General features: G+C 45.3%; 1 protein-coding gene across 10 annotated transcripts in view; it reads right to left on the bottom strand.

Annotated features, from left to right (window-relative positions):
- Positions 1-1,113: 1,113 nt before the first annotated feature.
- The window catches only part of LOC133664784 (sickle tail protein homolog), a 118,109-nt gene continuing 95,910 nt past the window's right edge, over positions 1,114-23,312 (bottom strand). For 6 of the 10 annotated variants that reach the window (XR_009828626.1, XR_009828625.1, XR_009828627.1 and 3 more), the window contains 7 exons: positions 22,055-22,180; positions 7,541-7,679; positions 7,391-7,475; positions 6,117-6,251; positions 4,187-5,875; positions 3,351-3,473; positions 2,356-2,375 (listed from right to left, as the gene is read on the bottom strand). Coding sequence is in view for 3 of the 10 variants with exons in the window: in XM_062069686.1 (XP_061925670.1) it covers positions 4,214-5,875; positions 6,117-6,251; positions 7,391-7,475; positions 7,541-7,679; positions 22,055-22,180 (2,147 nt within the window). In the remaining 7 variants the exon portion in view is untranslated. Of the gene's footprint in view, positions 2,723-3,350; positions 3,474-3,561; positions 5,876-6,116; positions 6,252-7,390; positions 7,476-7,540; positions 7,680-22,054; positions 22,181-23,312 lie in introns of those variants that run through there. The other 4 variants (XR_009828629.1, XM_062069688.1, XM_062069689.1 and 1 more) reach the window with 4 other exon arrangements.

Genomic DNA, 23,312 nt, shown 5'->3' on the forward strand with positions numbered 1-23,312 from the left:
TTATCTCGCTAAAGTTGATGACAAATCCAAGAAAGATAAAAAAATAAGAATAAAGTCAATGATGAATAAAAAGGAGCAGAAAGAAGTAAAAACATAAAATATCTCTAATACAAAAATGTAAACACATAATAATAATAATATACATTATTCACAAACAATCATTTCATGAATTATTCATAAATACATGAAAGTATTGATTATTGACAAAACAACATTTCATGAATTATTACTAAATACATGAAAGTATTGATTATTGACAAAACATTACATGAATTATTCATAAATACATGAAAGTATTGATTATTGACAAAACAACATTTCATGCCAGCATAAAAAATGAACTCAGGGAAAATAAAAACATTTTATGCAATCATTAAAATAATTAATATTTATGTTTTGATGAAAAATGATATTGCAATATTTGCATGTGGTTTTATTTACATCAATAAAGTACCTCATATTTGAAATATATACTTAATTGTGATAATATTTAGGGCCAGTCCATTGCTAGCTTATTAGCACATTTTGCAGAGTCTTATTTTCATACTTCATACATACTTTAGCATATTAGCATGCTAACGTTAGCAAACTAGCTTCTTTTTCCTAGATCATTTTATAAGCCTCAGAGGTCATAACTTTTGGTTGGCATGCTAACATTAGCATCTTAACTTTCGTATTAGCTAATGTTTGAGGTATACACCTTACAGTCTTGTATTTTGCTACTTGATGCATGCTAACTTTTGATACCTGACGCCTGCTAACTGTTAACATTTTAGCATGCTAGCAATATTTTTATTTAATCTAATTTTGCAGGTGTAAGCCTCAGAGGCCATAATTTTTTGATACCTGACGCCTGCTAACTGTAAGCATTTTAGCACGCTAATGTTAGCTTTTTTTTTTTTAATTCTTATTTTGCAGGTGTAAGCCTCAGAGGTCATAATTTTTTGATACCTGATGCCTGCTAACTGTTAGCATTTTAGCATGCTAATGTTAGCTTTTTTAAATTTTTATTCTTATTTTGCAGGTGTAAGCCTCAGAGGTCATAATTTTTTGATACCTGACACCTGCTAACTGTAAGCATTTTAGCATGCTAATGTTAGCTTTTTTTTAAAAAAATTCTTATTTTGCAGGTGTAAGCCTCAGAGGTCATATCTTTTGATACCTGACGCCTGTTAGCATTTTAGCATGCTAATGTTAGCATTTTTTTTTTTAAATCTAATTTTGCAGGTGTGAGCCTCAGAGGTCATAATTTTTTGATACCTGACACCTGCTAACTGTAAGCATTTTAGCATGCTAATGTTAGCTTTTTTTAAAAAAAATTCTTATTTTGCAGGTGTAAGCCTCAAAGGTCATATCTTTTGATACCTGACACCTGCTAACTGTTAGCATTTTAGCATGCTAATGTTAGCTTTTTTTTTTTTTAAATTCTTATTTTGCAGGTGTAAGCCTCAGAGGTCATATCTTTTGATACCTGACGCCTGCTAACTGTTAGCATTTTAGCATGCTAATTTTAGCTTCTTTTTTTTTAAATCTAATTTTGCAGGTGTGAGCCTCAGAGGTCATAATTTTTTCATACCTGACACCTGCTAACTGTAAGCATTTTAGCATGCTAATGTTAGCTTCTTTTTTTTTTTATTCTTATTTTGCAGGTGTAAGCCTCAGAGGTCATATCTTTTGATACCTGACGCCTGCTAACTGTTAGCATTTTAGCATGCTAATGTTAGCTTTTTTTTTTAAAAATTCTTATTTTGTAGGTGTAAGCCTCAGAGGTCATATCTTTTGATACCTGACGCCTGCTAACTATTAACATTTTAGCATGCTAACGTTAGCATGCTAGCAATAATTTTTTTTTAAATCTCATTTTACAGGTGTAAGCCTCAGGTCATATCTTTTGATACCTGACGCCTACTAACTGTTAGCATGCTAGCTTTAAAAAAAAAAAAAAATCTTATTTTGCAGGTATATGCTTCCAAGGTCATATCTTTTGATACCTGACGCGTGCTAACTGTTAGCATTTGGTGGAATGGCCCTTCTGTGTTATCATGACTCATAGCTTAGCATGTCTGGTTTGTTGTGTTAGCGTGCTTGGTGGCTAGCAGCGCTGTGCGTCGCTACCTTTGACGTATTTCCTGCTGCGAGTTGGAGTAGCGCCGTTGGACAAAGACGCCGGGAGACTCCTCCCCCCATGACTCGCCATCACGGCGTGCAGGAGACAAGAGGAAGGGGAGGGGGAGCGTGGCGAGGACGAAGACGAGGAGCACGGTGAGGATGAAGACGAGTAACAGGTGAGCTGAGAGGCGGAGCCAGAGGCGGAGCCAGGGCGGCGCTGACGCTTGCTCCGGTGAGGTTCACGGTCGGGAGTCGGCGGGACTCGACTAGACGAGGGGAGCAGACGAGTCAAATTCAGGGACGGGATGAGAGACTTGTGCCAGGAGGAAGATGGCGGCCAGGAAGAAGGCGGGGCACAGGAAGAAGGCGGGGCAAAGGAAGGGGAAGAGACGAGAAGGTGTTTTCTGCCCGAGGACTTGGAAGACGAAGCGGTGAATGGCGAAGAGGAGGAGGAGGAAGAGGAAGCGGCTTCCGAGCAGTGAGGCGTGGCTACGGAGTCGGAAGAAGGAAGCTCCGCCCCCAAACTACGACACAGGGCGGGAATCTTAGACGCACGCAACGCCGCGCCTGATTGGTTCAAATCCTCAGCTGCTCGACCACGTCTGCAGTCGGCCTGTAAACAGGAATACTGCATGTCAGCCTAGTACTTCATGTACTAGTACTTTGTGTACTAGTACTTCACGTACTAGTACTTCAAGTACAAGGACTGTATGTCAACCTAGAGTTAAAAGGAACTAGAGAGTTCCTGTTAACTCTCCAGTTGATAAGAGAGTTTTGGTGCTATAGTTGACATTGCGGTCTCTGGGTTTGGGTCAATTGGCGCTAATTCCTGGAGGGTCTACACAAGCATGCGGTACCGACTGTTTGACAAACGGTTCCAAAGATTCAACGGTAGGCGCCCGCATTGGTTCGACAACTGGGGGTCGAAAAGATAAACACAGTAAAGTATCCACAACTCACTGCAAGTCCACGGACAATGGCTCTCGCCAATGAACATGCAGGGTCAAAGGACACTCGGGTGTGGTAGCAAGAGCACGGAGTGGATAGAAAGAAGGGAAGAGGAAAAGGACGACAAGAGAAAACCAAATAGCAACAACCCGAGTACAACATCTTTAAAAACAAGATAGCATCATGCAACATGTTTGACAAACCTTTCGAAACCACTAGAAAACGAGGCCGGTAAAGTTCTCAGTTGGGACATGGCTGCACTTTTCTGTTCTGTTTGAGTTCCTGATATTTACCTGACTGGGTTTCTTCTGGGCAGGCTTGGGCGCCTTCTCAGGTGAGGCTGAAGAGGGAATTGAACGACAAGACGTGGTGATGTGGGATCGCTGGGCCGAAGAGCTGGAGGTCTGGTAGGATGACTTCCAGAAGGAAGAGAGAAGAGCGTACAGAGTCAGGTCAGCAAACGAGGAGGTAAACATTGGTCATTGCTGATAATGAAACCCAGGAAGGCCACAAGACAAAACATGGTCTGGAAGATGCAGAAAAAGCTGAAAGTGGTTTGGGCAAGAGGTAGCCACACCCTGGACCCACGGTCTTATACTGAAATGAAACTACAGGCACCTCATTTGAGAGACCTCTGCCGAGTTTAGGTCTTACATGACCACCAAAAGGTTGAAATACTTCGAAAGGGTACTTAATGGTGGTCGTTGACGCTAAAGAGCTTGATCGCCAGTCGAAGACCTATCAAAGTCACCCTGTGAATGGCCAGAGACCGGTCCAGGTTGTAGTCCGCCTCTTGAACAAAATGCAGAAGAGAGGCAGTACGAACATGTGACCAGAAAGCTGCATTAGTCCACGTGTGAAGTGACTTCAAGCCAGTAAGGTTGCAAATCAAAACACCAAAGGGTTTTTGGAAAGGGTGTTTGCTATCAGGATGCTGATCTTCCTATTAACGACCAATCCTGGATGTTACAGACGGGACATTGACCTGCGCTGGTCTTTTTCTAGTATGGATTTGTAAAATAAGCTTTTTTCTGCCAGCGTAGAGAAACCCTCACCAGAAACCCCAGAACACGTCAGTCATACAGACCAAAGTTTCCATCACCAATGAAACTAACCGGCTAGGTCAAACCTGTTTCTCGGTAGAGGATTTCACTGGTTAGTTTGGAGGTTGCGGTTTGACCCGCTTGCTCTTGGGTGAATTTGGGCTGGTGGGGATCTCAGAGGCCGGCCTCTTTGATGGGCTTCCTTCCCTCTGTCGCCTGACCTTGCCTGAAGGAGGAGCCCTGTCACTGGAGGAAGAGGCGGGCAACGCAGCAGGAAAAGGAGCCACAGAAGAGGAAGACCTTCTGAAACTGTCTTTGCTGATTTCCAGACGTTTAATGGACTCATCTAAACTGTCAAAGGAGTTTGAGGTTGTCTTACTCAGCTCTTCTGCTTGGCTGTGGGACTTGGGCTTAAAGATGTGTTCGCTGGTAAAAGAAGAATCTGGACTAGTTCCATTGAGCTTGTCATGGCTGAGGTTTTTTTTGGACCCAGGAATCCTAAACCTGCCAGATTTTTTGCTCAGTTTCTTGGACTCAGGCTTTCGGTCTGATGTCGTTACTTCCTCTTGTTTTGGTACAGCCACTTCAGGAGTCTTCTTTCCGGTTTTCCCTGATCGAATGGTCACGCCAATAGCAGCCAGTTTGCTTTTGGGAAACTTGAATTTAAATTTAGTCACTGCCTTAGGGAGTGAAACTGGTTTACTCCTGTCTTGGTTTCCATCCACAGAGTTATCTGTTTGAGGTCGGTTTGGCAGTGAAATGTCTTTGGATCCTGAGCTTATGTTTGCTAAGGAGACTTGCTCAACATCCTCCTCTGCCACAGGACTCACTGGAGAAACAATCCGATCCAGATCCTCCTCTGATTCAAAGATCGTAGACAGGCGCTTAAAGTCTAACTGAAGGTCAATAAAGGGCTGCTTGTCATAGCCATCATTGTCCTCAAAACCTTGGTTATCATAAACCCGACCAATGGGCTGCACCGCTTTTCCTAAAGCTGCTGTTGTTTGGGTGCCAGAGACATTCCCTCGGTCCAGATCTTGTTCTTTGGACCGTGCTCTGATTTTTTTCTTTGCCAAGCGAAGGGCAATCTTACTGGCTGGAGGAGGTGGGGGAGGTGATCCCCCATCGTCTAAAATATCAGGACTCAAACTCCCTTCTTCTTCAGAGTGCTGCAAATCGAGCTTTTGGGTTGGCTGCTTGCCATTTCTGTCCATGTCTGCATTTGGGTCCTGCTTACGGTCTGGCGACGATTCTTGGACACAAACGCCTGAAGTTTGTGGTCTTTGCAAGTCTGCTAAACTGAGAGCACACTTCTCAAGCTCAGCAGCTATTTCTGTGTCTGTTGTTAAAATCCTGTTTTCTGGGATTGAACGGACGGTTGCCCGATCGCCCGTTCTGGCCACCCGAGACACGCCCTCTTTATCTTGGCTCAAACGTTCCTCAATGTTTTGGACTTGATCAGTTCTGGAGACTGCACTTGGAGGTCCCTCACTCTTCAGAGTTCGCATAACGTTGGACTTCGATTCGTGTTCGACTATTTTGTTTTCTTCGTTCTGGTGAGACCCTTGCCCAGATTTATAGACTCCCCCTGATGCGACAGTCATCGAATGGTTGTCAGGGCGACCACCAGGAGGTTCTACATGGGACTTTGACTTGGTGTTCATTGTCAGCGAGGGATTCTGACCAGCCACCTTTGCTTCTGGAAGTGTCTTTGGTTGGACTTCGAACATACCTTTCTCACTTGGCAAAGTACTGCTGGGCGTTTCTGGAGTAACCTAAGATGAATTGAGATTAAATAATGAATCAAATATTATTGTTTATATTCCTCTATCATCAGCTTCACCAGTTTTAAGGATATAAACAGTGCACGTCTACATGGACCTGACCCTGGTCAGAGCCTTTCTACTCGGGAGGTTGTACCCTAAAACCCATAGTTTCTGCAAAGTGGGTACGTTAACTGGTAAAGAAGCGTTTATGCTTTGATACTCTACCGTATCGTACCGTTCTGTACTGTACCTGCAGTTCTTTCATAAACCTCCGGTCAGCTTCATGGTCCGCAGGAGCGTCCACAGGTTTAGGTTTGACTTCTGGCGCTTGTCTCGGGGGTTTAGCTTGAGGAACAACAGACGTCTCTTTGTCTCCCACGTCCTTCTGCAGGGGAACACACGGACATGAATCATGTCTGTGTGGTACTTCACGTACACCTGGAGATGGTTTATGTCATGTGACGGACAATATATGTTGGGGATCATGAAAGATGCGGAGCTGGCCGGGTGTATGGAAAACCGGAATGATTGGAGATGCCGATGGAAGCTCGTCTGAAGACGACTGAGAGAGATCATGGATTGTTAAAAGATGTGTTTGGTGTACTTTGGTCCCCAGGTACTGGGAGACTGGAGGTATTTAGTGTACTTTGGTCCCCAGGTACTGGGGGTCTGGAAGTATTTAGTGTACTTTTGTCCCCAGGTACTGGGGGACTGGAGGTATTTAGTGTTATTTTGTCCCCAGGTACTGGGGGACTGGAGGTATTTAGTGTACTTTGGTCCAAGGTACTTTGGTCTCCAGGTCATGGGGGTCTGGAGGTATTTAGTGTACTTTGGTCCCCAGGTACTGGGGGTCTGGAGGTATTTAGTGTACTTTGGTCCAAGGTACTTTGGTCTCCAGGTCATGGGGGTCTGGAGGTATTTAGTGTACCTTGGTCCCCATGTACTGGGGGACTGGAGGTATTTAGTGTACTTTGGTCCCCAGGTACTGGGGGTCTGGAGGTATTTGGTGTACTTTGTCCCCTGGTACTGGGGGACTGGAAGTATTTAGTGTACTTTTGTCCCCAGGTACTGGGGGTCTGGAGGTATTTAGTGTACTTTGGTCCCCAGGTACTGGGGGACTGGAAGTATTTAGTGTACTTTTGTCCCCAGGTACTGGGGGTCTGGAGGTATTTAGTGTACTTTGGTCCCCAGGTACTGGGGGGGGGGGGGGGGGGGCTGGAGGTATTTAGTGTACTTTTGTCCCCAGGTACTGGGGGACTGGAAGTATTTAGTGTACTTTTGTCCCCAGGTACTGGGGGTCTGGAGGTATTTAGTGTACTTTGCTCCCCAGGTACTGGGGGTATGGAGGTATTTAGTGTACTTTGGTCCCCAGGTACTGGGGGACTGGAGGTGTTTGGTGTACCAAACCAGAATACATTTTTAAGGAGGAAAAATGAAGTGGTCTAATCCTACTGAGGAGCCAAGAAGTTTTGAAGGTGTGAATAAAGTATCGGTGTGACATTCAGTCAAGGCACCTGGACACACCTGTGATCCAGCAGCTTCCTTCCTGGCGGTGAAGAGAACTTCTCCACTCCTTCCCGCGGCTACACCGCTGCTGAGGGCCTGCGACCTGACAAACGACAACCCGATAAAAATCCCGGATTCCACTCTAGTCATGCATACTGATCAGCAGACCTCCTCGGGGGACTCGGGGAGGAGTGACTTGGGTCGGGACTCGGCTTCTTCTCCACGCTGGGTCGCCGAGGCTTCTCCACCTGCGGCCGGGGGCTCCGCCTGCTGCTCGGAGACGCCGACGGAGGAGCTTCTGCTTCTGCTAAACGTGTCGAGCAACAACATGTTATCATTTCTACTAAGGTCTTGTCTGTTGTTGCGCCCTAAAAAGTGTTTACGCTTGAAGTATTGTACTTATTGCACACCAGCTTAGTAGTTCGTACCGCGAACAAAAAAACCTCAGCAAACATAAGCGCACATTACCACAAAGTCGAACAGTCCCGGGTGTTGTCGATGGAAGGTACGTCAGAGCGTCCTCACTGGGAGAGTTCTCAGCCACGACCTTGCCAGGGCCAGTAAGGAGAGCCGAAATATCCATAAGATATCGATCGTCTACTTGGTTGTCCCTTCTGGTCATCAATTTAATGTCGCCTTGTGGTGAAGAAGGAGCTGAGCCGGAAGGCAAAGCTCTCAATTTACCGGTCGATCTACGTTCCATCCTCACCTATGGTCATGAGGAGCTTTGGGTTATGACCGAAAGGACAAGATCACAGGTACAAGATCTATGTTCCATCCTCACCTATGGTCATGATCTTAGGTTATGACCGAAAGGACAAGATCATGGGTACAAGATCTACGTTCCCATCCTCACCTATGGTCATGAGCTTTGGGTTATGACCGAAAGGACAAGATCATGGGTACAAGATCTATGTTCCATCCTCACCTATGGTCATGAGCTTTGGGTTATGACCGAAAGGACAAGATCATGGGTACAAGATCTATGTTCCATCCTCACCTATGGTCATGAGCTTTGGGTTATGACCGAAAGGACAAGATCACGGGTACAAGATCTACGTTCCCATCCTCACCTATGGTCATGAGCTTTGGGTTATGACCGAAAGGACAAGATCATGGGTACAAGATCTATGTTCCATCCTCACCTATGGTCATGAGCTTTGGGTTATGACCGAAAGGACAAGATCACGGGTACAAGATCTACGTTCCATCCTCACCTATGGTCATAATCTTAGGTTATGACCGAAAGGACAAGATCACGGATACAAGATCTACGTTCCCATCCTCACCTATGGTCATGATCTTAGGTTATGACCGAAAGGACAAGATCATGGGTACAAGATCTACGTTCCCATCCTCACCTATGGTCATGATCTTAGGTTATGACCGAAAGGACAAGATCACGGATACAAGATCTACGTTCCCATCCTCACCTATGGTCATGAGCTTTGGGTTATGACCGAAAGGACAAGATCATGGGTACAAGATCTACGTTCCCATCCTCCCCTATGGTCATGATCTTAGGTTATGACCGAAAGGACAAGATCATGGGTACAAGATCTACGTTCCCATCCTCACCTATGGTCATGATCTTAGGTTATGACCGAAAGGACAAGATCATGGGTACAAGATCTACGTTCCCATCCTCACCTATGGTCATGATCTTAGGTTATGACCGAAAGGACAAGATCACGGATACAAGATCTACGTTCCCATCCTCACCTATGGTCATGAGCTTTGGGTTATGACCGAAAGGACAAGATCATGGGTACAAGATCTACGTTCCCATCCTCCCCTATGGTCATGATCTTAGGTTATGACCGAAAGGACAAGATCATGGGTACAAGATCTACGTTCCCATCCTCACCTATGGTCATGAGCTTTGGGTTATGACCGAAAGGACAAGATCATGGGTACAAGATCTATGTTCCATCCTCACCTATGGTCATGAGCTTTGGGTTATGACCGAAAGGACAAGATCACGGGTACAAGATCTACGTTCCATCCTCACCTATGGTCATAATCTTAGGTTATGACCGAAAGGACAAGATCACGGATACAAGATCTACGTTCCCATCCTCACCTATGGTCATGATCTTAGGTTATGACCGAAAGGACAAGATCACGGGTACAAGATCTACGTTCCCATCCTCACCTATGGTCATGAGCTTTGGATTATGACCGAAAGGACAAGATCACGGGTACAAAATCTACGTTCCCATCCTCACCTATGGTCATGAGCTTTGGGTTATGACCGAAAGGACAAGATCATGGGTACAAGATCTACGTTCCCATCCTCACCTATGGTCATGATCTTAGGTTATGACCGAAAGGACAAGATCACGGGTACAAGATCTACGTTCCATCCTCACCTATGGTCATAATCTTAGGTTATGACCGAAAGGACAAGATCATGGGTACAAAATCTACGTTCCATCCTCACCTATGGTCATGAGCTTTGGGTTATGACCGAAAGGACAAGATCACGGGTACAAGATCTACGTTCCATCCTCACCTACGGTCATAATCTTAGGTTATGACCGAAAGGACAAGATCACGGGTACAAGATCTACGTTCCCATCCTCACCTATGGTCATGATCTTAGGTTATGACCGAAAGGACAAGATCACGGGTACAAGATCTACGTTCCCATCCTCACCTATGGTCATGAGCTTTGGGTTATGACCGAAAGGACAAGATCATGGGTACAAGATCTATGTTCCATCCTCACCTATGGTCATGAGCTTTGGGTTATGACCGAAAGGACAAGATCACGGGTACAAGATCTACGTTCCATCCTCACCTATGGTCATAATCTTAGGTTATGACCGAAAGGACAAGATCACGGATACAAGATCTACGTTCCCATCCTCACCTATGGTCATGATCTTAGGTTATGACCGAAAGGACAAGATCACGGGTACAAGATCTACGTTCCCATCCTCACCTATGGTCATGAGCTTTGGGTTATGACCGAAAGGACAAGATCACGGGTACAAGATCTACGTTCCATCCTCACCTATGGTCATAATCTTAGGTTATGACCGAAAGGACAAGATCACGGATACAAGATCTACGTTCCCATCCTCACCTATGGTCATGATCTTAGGTTATGACCGAAAGGACAAGATCACGGGTACAAGATCTACGTTCCCATCCTCACCTATGGTCATGAGCTTTGGGTTATGACCGAAGGGACAATATCACGGGTACAAGATCTACGTTCCATCCTCACCTATGGTCATAATCTTAGGTTATGACCGAAAGGACAAGATCATGGGTACAAGATCTACGTTCCATCCTCACCTATGGTCATGAGCTTTGGGTTATGACCGAAAGGACAAGATCACGGGTACAAGATCTACGTTCCATCCTCACCTATGGTCATAATCTTAGGTTATGACCGAAAGGACAAGATCACGGGTACAAGATCTGCGTTCCCATCCTCACCTATGGTCATGATCTTAGGTTATGACCGAAAGGACAAGATCACGGGTACAAGATCTACGTCCCCATCCTCACCTATGGTCATGAGCTTTGGGTTATGACCGAAAGGACAAGATCATGGGTACAAGATCTATGTTCCATCCTCACCTATGGTCATGAGCTTTGGGTTATGACCGAAAGGACAAGATCACGGGTACAAATTTCTACGTTCCATCCTCACCTATGGTCATAATCTTAGGTTATGACCGAAAGGACAAGATCACGGATATAAGATCTACGTTCCCATCCTCACCTATGGTCATGATCTTAGGTTATGACCGAAAGGACAAGATCACGGATACAAGATCTACGTTCCCATCCTCACTTATGGTCATGATCTTAGGTTATGACTGAAAGGACAAGATCACGGGTACAAGATCTACGTTCCCATCCTCACCTATGGTCATGAGCTTTGGGTTATGACCGAAGGGACAATATCACGGGTACAAGATCTACGTTCCATCCTCACCTATGGTCATAATCTTAGGTTATGACCGAAAGGACAAGATCACGGATACAAGATCTACGTTCCCATCCTCACCTATGGTCATGATCTTAGGTTATGACCGAAAGGACAAGATCACGGGTCCAAGATCTACGTTCCATCCTCACCTATGGTCATAATCTTAGGTTATGACCGAAAGGACAAGGTCACGGGTACAAGATCTATGTTCCATCCTCACCTATGGTCATGAGCTTTGGGTTATGACCGAAAGGACAAGATCACGGGTACAAGATCTATGTTCCATCCTCACCTATGTTCATGATCTTAGGTTATGACCGAAAGGACAAGATCACGGGTACAAGATCTATGTTCCATCCTCACCTATGGTCATGAGCTTTGGGTTATGACCGAAAGGACAAGATCACGGGTACAAGATCTATGTTCCATCCTCACCTATGGTCATGATCTTAGGTTATGACCGAAAGGACAAGATCATGGGTACAAGATCTATGTTCCATCCTCACCTATGGTCATGATCTTAGGTTATGACCGAAAGGACAAGATCACGGGTACAAGATCTACGTTCCCATCCTCACCTATGGTCATGAGCTTTGGGTTATGACCGAAAGGACAAGATCACGGGTACAAGATCTACGTTCCATCCTCACCTATGGTCATGATCTTAGGTTATGACCGAAAGGACAAGATCACGGATACAAGATCTACGTTCCCATCCTCACCTATGGTCATGATCTTAGGTTATGACCGAAAGGACAAGATCACGGGTACAATATCTACGTTCCCATCCTCACCTATGGTCATGAGCTTTGGGTTATGACCGAAAGGACAAGATCACGGGTACAAGATCTACGTTCCATCCTCACCTATGGTCATGATCTTAGGTTATGACCGAAAGGACAAGATCACGGGTACAAGATCTACGTTCCATCCTCACCTATGGTCATGATCTTAGGTTATGACCGAAAGGACAAGATCACGGGTACAAGATCTACGTTCCATCCTCACCTATGGTCATGATCTTAGGTTATGACCGAAAGGACAAGATCACGGGTACAAGATCTACGTTCCATCCTCACCTACGGTCATGATCTTAGGTTATGACCGAAAGGACAAGATCACGGGTACAAGATCTACGTTCCATCCTCACCTATGGTCATGATCTTAGGTTATGACCGAAAGGACAAGATCACGGGTACAAGATCTACGTTCCCATCCTCACCTATGGTCATGAGCTTTGGGTTATGACCGAAAGGACAAGATCACGGGTACAAGATCTACGTTCCATCCTCACCTATGGTCATGATCTTAGGTTATGACCGAAAGGACAAGATCACGGGTACAAGATCTACGTTCCATCCTCACCTATGGTCATGATCTTAGGTTATGACCGAAAGGACATGATCACGGGTACAATATCTACGTTCCCATCCTCACCTATGGTCATGAGCTTTTCTTAGGTTATGACCGAAAGGACAAGATCACGGGTACAAGATCTATGTTCCATCCTCACCTATGGTCATGAGCTTTGGGTTATGACCGAAAGGACAAGATCACGGGTACAAGATCTATGTTCCATCCTCACCTATGGTCATGATCTTAGGTTATGACCGAAAGGACAAGATCATGGGTACAAGATCTATGTTCCATCCTCACCTATGGTCATGATCTTAGGTTATGACCGAAAGGACAAGATCACGGGTACAAGATCTACGTTCCCATCCTCACCTATGGTCATGAGCTTTGGGTTATGACCGAAAGGACAAGATCACGGGTACAAGATCTACGTTCCATCCTCACCTATGGTCATGATCTTAGGTTATGACCGAAAGGACAAGATCACGGATACAAGATCTACGTTCCCATCCTCACCTATGGTCATGATCTTAGGTTATGACCGAAAGGACAAGATCACGGGTACAATATCTACGTTCCCATCCTCACCTATGGTCATGAGCTTTGGGTTATGACCGAAAGGACAAGATCACGGGTACAAGATCTACGTTCCATCCTCACCTATGGTCATGATCTTAGGTTATGACCGAAAGGACAAGATCACGGGTACAAGATCTACGTTCCATCCTCACCTATGGTCATGATCTTAGGTTATGACCGAAAGGACAAGATCACGGGTACAAGATCTACGTTCCATCCTCACCTATGGTCATGATCTTAGGTTATGACCGAAAGGACAAGATCACGGGTACAAGATCTACGTTCCATCCTCACCTACGGTCATGATCTTAGGTTATGACCGAAAGGACAAGATCACGGGTACAAGATCTACGTTCCATCCTCACCTATGGTCATGATCTTAGGTTATGACCGAAAGGACAAGATCACGGGTACAAGATCTACGTTCCCATCCTCACCTATGGTCATGAGCTTTGGGTTATGACCGAAAGGACAAGATCACGGGTACAAGATCTACGTTCCATCCTCACCTATGGTCATGATCTTAGGTTATGACCGAAAGGACAAGATCACGGGTACAAGATCTACGTTCCATCCTCACCTATGGTCATGATCTTAGGTTATGACCGAAAGGACATGATCACGGGTACAATATCTACGTTCCCATCCTCACCTATGGTCATGAGCTTTGGGTTATGACCGAAGGGACAATATCACGGGTACAAGATCTACGTTCCATCCTCACCTATGGTCATAATCTTAGGTTATGACCGAAAGGACAAGATCACGGATACAAGATCTACGTTCCCATCCTCACCTATGGTCATGATCTTAGGTTATGACCGAAAGGACAAGATCACGGGTACAAGATCTACGTTCCATCCTCACCTATGGTCATAATCTTAGGTTATGACCGAAAGGACAAGATCACGGGTACAAGATCTATGTTCCATCCTCACCTATGGTCATGATCTTAGGTTATGACCGAAAGGACAAGATCACGGGTACAAGATCTACGTTCCCATCCTCACCTATGGTCATGATCTTAGGTTATGACCGAAAGGACAAGATCACGGGTACAAGATCTATGTTCCATCCTCACCTATGGTCATGAGCTTTGGGTTATGACCGAAAGGACAAGATCACGGGTACAAGATCTATGTTCCATCCTCACCTATGGTCATGATCTTAGGTTATGACCGAAAGGACAAGATCATGGGTACAAGATCTATGTTCCATCCTCACCTATGGTCATGATCTTAGGTTATGGCCGAAAGGACAAGATCACGGGTACAAGATCTACGTTCCCATCCTCACCTATGGTCATGATCTTAGGTTATGACCGAAAGGACAAGATCACGGGTACAAGATCTACGTTCCCATCCTCACCTATGGTCATGAGCTTTGGGTTATGACCGAAAGGACAAGATCACGGGTACAAGATCTACGTTCCATCCTCACCTATGGTCATGATCTTAGGTTATGACCGAAAGGACAAGATCACGGGTACAAGATCTACGTTCCATCCTCACCTATGGTCATGATCTTAGGTTATGACCGAAAGGACAAGATCACGGGTACAAGATCTACGTTCCATCCTCACCTATGGTCATGATCTTAGGTTATGACCGAAAGGACAAGATCACGGGTACAAGATCTACGTTCCATCCTCACCTATGGTCATGATCTTAGGTTATGACCGAAAGGACAAGATCACGGGTACAAGATCTACGTTCCATCCTCACCTATGGTCATGAGCTTTGGGTTATGACCGAAAGGACAAGATCACGGGTACAAGATCTACGTTCCATCCTCACCTATGGTCATGATCTTAGGTTATGACCGAAAGGACAAGATCACGGGTACAAGATCTACGTTCCCATCCTCACCTATGGTCATGAGCTTTGGGTTATGACCGAAAGGACAAGATCACGGGTACAATATCTACGTTCCCATCCTCACCTATGGTCATGAGCTTTGGGTTATGACCGAAAGGACAAGATCACGGGTACAAGATCTACGTTCCATCCTCACCTATGGTCATGATCTTAGGTTATGACCGAAAGGACATGATCACGGGTACAATATCTACGTTCCCATCCTCACCTACGGTCATGATCTTAGGTTATGACCGAAAGGACAAGATCACGGGTACAAGATCTACGTTCCCATCCTCACCTATGGTCATGAGCTTTGGGTTATGACCGAAAGGACAAGATCACGGGTACAAGATCTACGTTCCATCCTCACCTATGGTCATGATCTTAGGTTATGACCGAAAGGACAAGATCACGGGTACAAGATCTACGTTCCATCCTCACCTATGGTCATGAGCTTTGGGTTATGACCGAAAGGACAAGATCACGGGTACAAGATCTACGTTCCATCCTCACCTATGGTCATGATCTTAGGTTATGACCGAAAGGACAAGATCACGGGTACAAGATCTACGTTCCCATCCTCACCTATGGTCATGAGCTTTGGGTTATGACCGAAAGGACAAGATCACGGGTACAATATCTACGTTCCCATCCTCACCTATGGTCATGAGCTTTGGGTTATGACCGAAAGGACAAGATCACGGGTACAAGATCTACGTTCCATCCTCACCTATGGTCATGATCTTAGGTTATGACCGAAAGGACATGATCACGGGTACAATATCTACGTTCCCATCCTCACCTACGGTCATGATCTTAGGTTATGACCGAAAGGACAAGATCACGGGTACAAGATCTACGTTCCCATCCTCACCTATGGTCATGAGCTTTGGGTTATGACCGAAAGGACAAGATCACGGGTACAAGATCTACGTTCCCATCCTCACCTATGGTCATGATCTTAGGTTATGACCGAAAGGACAAGATCACGGGTACAAGATCTACGTTCCCATCCTCACCTATGGTCATGAGCTTTGGGTTATGACCGAAAGGACAAGATCACGGGTACAAGATCTACGTTCCATCCTCACCTATGGTCATGATCTTAGGTTATGACCGAAAGGACAAGATCACGGGTACAAGATCTACGTTCCATCCTCACCTATGGTCATGATCTTAGGTTATGACCGAAAGGACAAGATCACGGGTACAAGATCTACGTTCCATCCTCACCTATGGTCATGATCTTAGGTTATGACCGAAAGGACAAGATCACGGGTACAAGATCTACGTTCCATCCTCACCTATGGTCATGATCTTAGGTTATGACCGAAAGGACAAGATCACGGGTACAAGATCTACGTTCCATCCTCACCTATGGTCATGAGCTTTGGGTTATGACCGAAAGGACAAGATCACGGGTACAAGATCTACATTCCATCCTCACCTATGGTCATGATCTTAGGTTATGACCGAAAGGACAAGATCACGGGTACAAGATCTACGTTCCCATCCTCACCTATGGTCATGAGCTTTGGGTTATGACCGAAAGGACAAGATCACGGGTACAATATCTACGTTCCCATCCTCACCTATGGTCATGAGCTTTGGGTTATGACCGAAAGGACAAGATCACGGGTACAAGATCTACGTTCCATCCTCACCTATGGTCATGATCTTAGGTTATGACCGAAAGGACATGATCACGGGTACAATATCTACGTTCCCATCCTCACCTATGGTCATGAGCTTTGGGTTATGACCGAAAGGACAAGATCACGGGTACAAGATCTACGTTCCATCCTCACCTACGGTCATAATCTTAGGTTATGACCGAAAGGACAAGATCACGGGTACAAGATCTACGTTCCCATCCTCACCTATGGTCATGATCTTAGGTTATGACCGAAAGGACAAGATCACGGGTACAAGATCTACGTTCCCATCCTCACCTATGGTCATGAGCTTTGGGTTATGACCGAAAGGACAAGATCATGGGTACAAGATCTATGTTCCATCCTCACCTATGGTCATGAGCTTTGGGTTATGACCGAAAGGACAAGATCACGGGTACAAGATCTACGTTCCATCCTCACCTATGGTCATAATCTTAGGTTATGACCGAAAGGACAAGATCACGGATACAAGATCTACGTTCCCATCCTCACCTATGGTCATGATCTTAGGTTATGACCGAAAGGACAAGATCACGGGTACAAGATCTACGTTCCCATCCTCACCTATGGTCATGAGCTTTGGGTTATGACCGAAAGGACAAGATCACGGGTACAAGATCTACGTTCCATCCTCACCTATGGTCATAATCTTAGGTTATGACCGAAAGGACAAGATCACGGATACAAGATCTACGTTCCCATCCTCACCTATGGTCATGATCTTAGGTTATGACCGAAAGGACAAGATCACGGGTACAAGATCTACGTTCCCATCCTCACCTATGGTCATGAGCTTTGGGTTATGACCGAAGGGACAATATCACGGGTACAAGATCTACGTTCCATCCTCACCTATGGTCATAATCTTAGGTTATGACCGAAAGGACAAGATCATGGGTACAAGATCTACGTTCCATCCTCACCTATGGTCATGAGCTTTGGGTTATGACCGAAAGGACAAGATCACGGGTACAAGATCTACGTTCCATCCTCACCTATGGTCATAATCTTAGGTTATGACCGAAAGGACAAGATCACGGGTACAAGATCTGCGTTCCCATCCTCACCTATGGTCATGATCTTAGGTTATGACCGAAAGGACAAGATCACGGGTACAAGATCTACGTCCCCATCCTCACCTATGGTCATGAGCTTTGGGTTATGACCGAAAGGACAAGATCATGGGTACAAGATCTATGTTCCATCCTCACCTATGGTCATGAGCTTTGGGTTATGACCGAAAGGACAAGATCACGGGTACAAGATCTACGTTCCATCCTCACCTATGGTCATAATCTTAGGTTATGACCGAAAGGACAAGATCACGGATATAAGATCTACGTTCCCATCCTCACCTATGGTCATGATCTTAGGTTATGACCGAAAGGACAAGATCACGGATACAAGATCTACGTTCCCATCCTCACTTATGGTCATGATCTTAGGTTATGACTGAAAGGACAAGATCACGGGTACAAGATCTACGTTCCCATCCTCACCTATGGTCATGAGCTTTGGGTTATGACCGAAGGGACAATATCACGGGTACAAGATCTACGTTCCATCCTCACCTATGGTCATAATCTTAGGTTATGACCGAAAGGACAAGATCACGGATACAAGATCTACGTTCCCATCCTCACCTATGGTCATGATCTTAGGTTATGACCGAAAGGACAAGATCACGGGTCCAAGATCTACGTTCCATCCTCACCTATGGTCATAATCTTAGGTTATGACCGAAAGGACAAGGTCACGGGTACAAGATCTATGTTCCATCCTCACCTATGGTCATGAGCTTTGGGTTATGACCGAAAGGACAAGATCACGGGTACAAGATCTATGTTCCATCCTCACCTATGTTCATGATCTTAGGTTATGACCGAAAGGACAAGATCACGGGTACAAGATCTATGTTCCATCCTCACCTATGGTCATGAGCTTTGGGTTATGACCGAAAGGACAAGATCACGGGTACAAGATCTATGTTCCATCCTCACCTATGGTCATGATCTTAGGTTATGACCGAAAGGACAAGATCATGGGTACAAGATCTATGTTCCATCCTCACCTATGGTCATGATCTTAGGTTATGACCGAAAGGACAAGATCACGGGTACAAGATCTACGTTCCCATCCTCACCTATGGTCATGAGCTTTGGGTTATGACCGAAAGGACAAGATCACGGGTACAAGATCTACGTTCCATCCTCACCTATGGTCATGATCTTAGGTTATGACCGAAAGGACAAGATCACGGATACAAGATCTACGTTCCCATCCTCACCTATGGTCATGATCTTAGGTTATGACCGAAAGGACAAGATCACGGGTACAATATCTACGTTCCCATCCTCACCTATGGTCATGAGCTTTGGGTTATGACCGAAAGGACAAGATCACGGGTACAAGATCTACGTTCCATCCTCACCTATGGTCATGATCTTAGGTTATGACCGAAAGGACAAGATCACGGGTACAAGATCTACGTTCCATCCTCACCTATGGTCATGATCTTAGGTTATGACCGAAAGGACAAGATCACGGGTACAAGATCTACGTTCCATCCTCACCTATGGTCATGATCTTAGGTTATGACCGAAAGGACAAGATCACGGGTACAAGATCTACGTTCCATCCTCACCTACGGTCATGATCTTAGGTTATGACCGAAAGGACAAGATCACGGGTACAAGATCTACGTTCCATCCTCACCTATGGTCATGATCTTAGGTTATGACCGAAAGGACAAGATCACGGGTACAAGATCTACGTTCCCATCCTCACCTATGGTCATGAGCTTTGGGTTATGACCGAAAGGACAAGATCACGGGTACAAGATCTACGTTCCATCCTCACCTATGGTCATGATCTTAGGTTATGACCGAAAGGACAAGATCACGGGTACAAGATCTACGTTCCATCCTCACCTATGGTCATGATCTTAGGTTATGACCGAAAGGACATGATCACGGGTACAATATCTACGTTCCCATCCTCACCTATGGTCATGAGCTTTGGGTTATGACCGAAGGGACAATATCACGGGTACAAGATCTACGTTCCATCCTCACCTATGGTCATAATCTTAGGTTATGACCGAAAGGACAAGATCACGGATACAAGATCTACGTTCCCATCCTCACCTATGGTCATGATCTTAGGTTATGACCGAAAGGACAAGATCACGGGTACAAGATCTACGTTCCATCCTCACCTATGGTCATAATCTTAGGTTATGACCGAAAGGACAAGATCACGGGTACAAGATCTATGTTCCATCCTCACCTATGGTCATGATCTTAGGTTATGACCGAAAGGACAAGATCACGGGTACAAGATCTACGTTCCCATCCTCACCTATGGTCATGATCTTAGGTTATGACCGAAAGGACAAGATCACGGGTACAATATCTATGTTCCATCCTCACCTATGGTCATGAGCTTTGGGTTATGACCGAAAGGACAAGATCACGGGTACAAGATCTATGTTCCATCCTCACCTATGGTCATGATCTTAGGTTATGACCGAAAGGACAAGATCATGGGTACAAGATCTATGTTCCATCCTCACCTATGGTCATGATCTTAGGTTATGGCCGAAAGGACAAGATCACGGGTACAAGATCTACGTTCCCATCCTCACCTATGGTCATGATCTTAGGTTATGACCGAAAGGACAAGATCACGGGTACAAGATCTACGTTCCCATCCTCACCTATGGTCATGAGCTTTGGGTTATGACCGAAAGGACAAGATCACGGGTACAAGATCTACGTTCCATCCTCACCTATGGTCATGATCTTAGGTTATGACCGAAAGGACAAGATCACGGGTACAAGATCTACGTTCCATCCTCACCTATGGTCATGATCTTAGGTTATGACCGAAAGGACAAGATCACGGGTACAAGATCTACGTTCCATCCTCACCTATGGTCATGATCTTAGGTTATGACCGAAAGGACAAGATCACGGGTACAAGATCTACGTTCCATCCTCACCTATGGTCATGATCTTAGGTTATGACCGAAAGGACAAGATCACGGGTACAAGATCTATGTTCCATCCTCACCTATGGTCATGAGCTTTGGGTTATGACCGAAAGGACAAGATCACGGGTACAAGATCTACGTTCCATCCTCACCTATGGTCATGATCTTAGGTTATGACCGAAAGGACAAGATCACGGGTACAAGATCTACGTTCCCATCCTCACCTATGGTCATGAGCTTTGGGTTATGACCGAAAGGACAAGATCACGGGTACAATATCTACGTTCCCATCCTCACCTATGGTCATGAGCTTTGGGTTATGACCGAAAGGACAAGATCACGGGTACAAGATCTACGTTCCATCCTCACCTATGGTCATGATCTTAGGTTATGACCGAAAGGACATGATCACGGGTACAATATCTACGTTCCCATCCTCACCTATGGTCATGAGCTTTGGGTTATGACCGAAAGGACAAGATCACGGGTACAAGATCTACGTTCCATCCTCACCTACGGTCATGATCTTAGGTTATGACCGAAAGGACAAGATCACGGGTACAAGCGGCCGAAATTAGTTTCCTCCACCGGGTGGTGGGTCTCTCCCTTAGAGATAGGGTGAGAAGATCTGCCATCCGGGAGGAACTCAAAGTAAAGCCGCTGCCCCTCCACATGGAGAGGAGCCCGATGAGGTGGTTCGGGCATCTGGTCAGGATGCCACCCGAACGCCTCCCTAGAGAGGTGTTTAGGGCACGTCCGACCGGTAGGAGGCCACGGGGAAGACCCAGGACACGTTGGGAAGACTATGTCTCCTGGCTGGCCTGGGAGTGCTTCGGGCTCCCCTGGGAGGAGCTGGACCAAATGGTTGGGGAGAGGGAAGTCTGGGCTTTGCCGAAATGTTATCCAGTTTGCGATTCAGTTCAAAATCACCACAGAGTCCTCATCTCATCTCGTCAATCATGACGGGCAGCTTCTGGTGTACCTTCAACGGCTGCCGTCGTCCTCCGAATGTGCCGAGGCACCAGGCCAACGGCAGAAAACCTGTAGTCCATAGTCCAAAGACTCGCCAGGCACACGACCCGCCACTTCTCCCGAGAGGATCCAGTAACTGTCAGGAAGGGTGGGTTCCTCTGACACTGAGATTCTTGTCCACAATTCGGTTGTGGACAAGTGAGCCCGGGAGAACCCGGGAGAAGAGTGCCTGGTTCACTGACAGCTGGTATCCCGAAGTAGTTTCAGTCAGAACCAGGAGCAGACTTCCATATTTACCTTTGGTCTCCAGCAGAGAAAGAGCCGCTTGTTGACTCCGCTGTGTCGATCTGTGTTCCTGACCTCCACCCGGTCTGTGTTCCTGACCTCCACCCGGTCTGTGTTCCTGACCTCCACCCGGTGACGCTGAAGTCAGATCATTCTCAAATGTTACACCTGAGTTTGGTATTTTCCTCAAAACAACTGGCAATAAATTCAGTTTTTGCCACACTGTGCTACCAAAACAAGACTAGACTTCGTCACGTTCCGACCTCCACCCGATAAGCGCTAACACGATTTAACTCCTAGGTGCATACTTGCAAAACAGGCTAAAAGCTGGCATGCTAACATTAATATGCTAACAGTTAGCATGTGTGAAGGGACACTGTTTTTGACTCTGAAACGCAAACGTATCAAATTAGCTATAAAGCTAGCATGCTAACATTAACATGCTAGCAGTTAGCAAGCGTAAAGCAACACTATTTTTAACTCTGAGGTGCGTACCTGTAAAATTTGCTCAAAAGATAGCATGCGAACATCATGATGCTAACAGTTAGCATGTGTGAAGTAACACTGTTTTTTAATCTGAGGTGCAAATTTGTAAAATTATCTATAAAGCTAGCATGCTAAAATTAACATGCTAACAGTTAGCAAGCGTAAAGCAACACTATTTTTAACTCTGAGGTGCGTACCTGTAAAATTTGCTCAAAAGATAGCATGCGAACATCACGATGCTAACAGTTAGCATGTGTAAAGTGAGACTTTTTTTTTACTCTAAGGTGCATACCTGTAAAATTTGCTCAAAAGCTAGCATGCTAACATTAATATGCTAACAGTTAGCATGTGTGAAGGGACACTGTTTTTGACTCTGAAACGCAAACGTATCAAATTAGCTATAAAGCTAGCATGCTAACATTAACATGCTAGCAGTTAGCAAGCGTAAAGCAACGCTATTTTTAACTCTGAGGTGCGTACCTGTAAAATTTGCTCAAAAGATAGCATGCGAACATTACGATGCTAACAGTTAGCATGTGTGAAGTAACAGTTTTTTAATCTGAGGTGCAAATTTGTAAAATTATCTATAAAGCTAGCATGCTAACATTAACATGCTAACAGTTAGCAAGCGTAAAGCAACACTATTTTTAACTCTGAGGTGCGTACCTGTAAAATTTGCTCAAAAGATAGCATGCGAACATTACGATGCTAACAGTTTTTTAATCTGAGGTGCAAACCTGTAAAATTATCTATAAAGCTAGCATGCTAACATTAACATGCTAAC

Source organism: Entelurus aequoreus, linkage group LG14 (genome assembly GCF_033978785.1).
Source record: "Entelurus aequoreus isolate RoL-2023_Sb linkage group LG14, RoL_Eaeq_v1.1, whole genome shotgun sequence".
NCBI lineage: Eukaryota > Metazoa > Chordata > Actinopteri > Syngnathiformes > Syngnathidae > Entelurus > Entelurus aequoreus.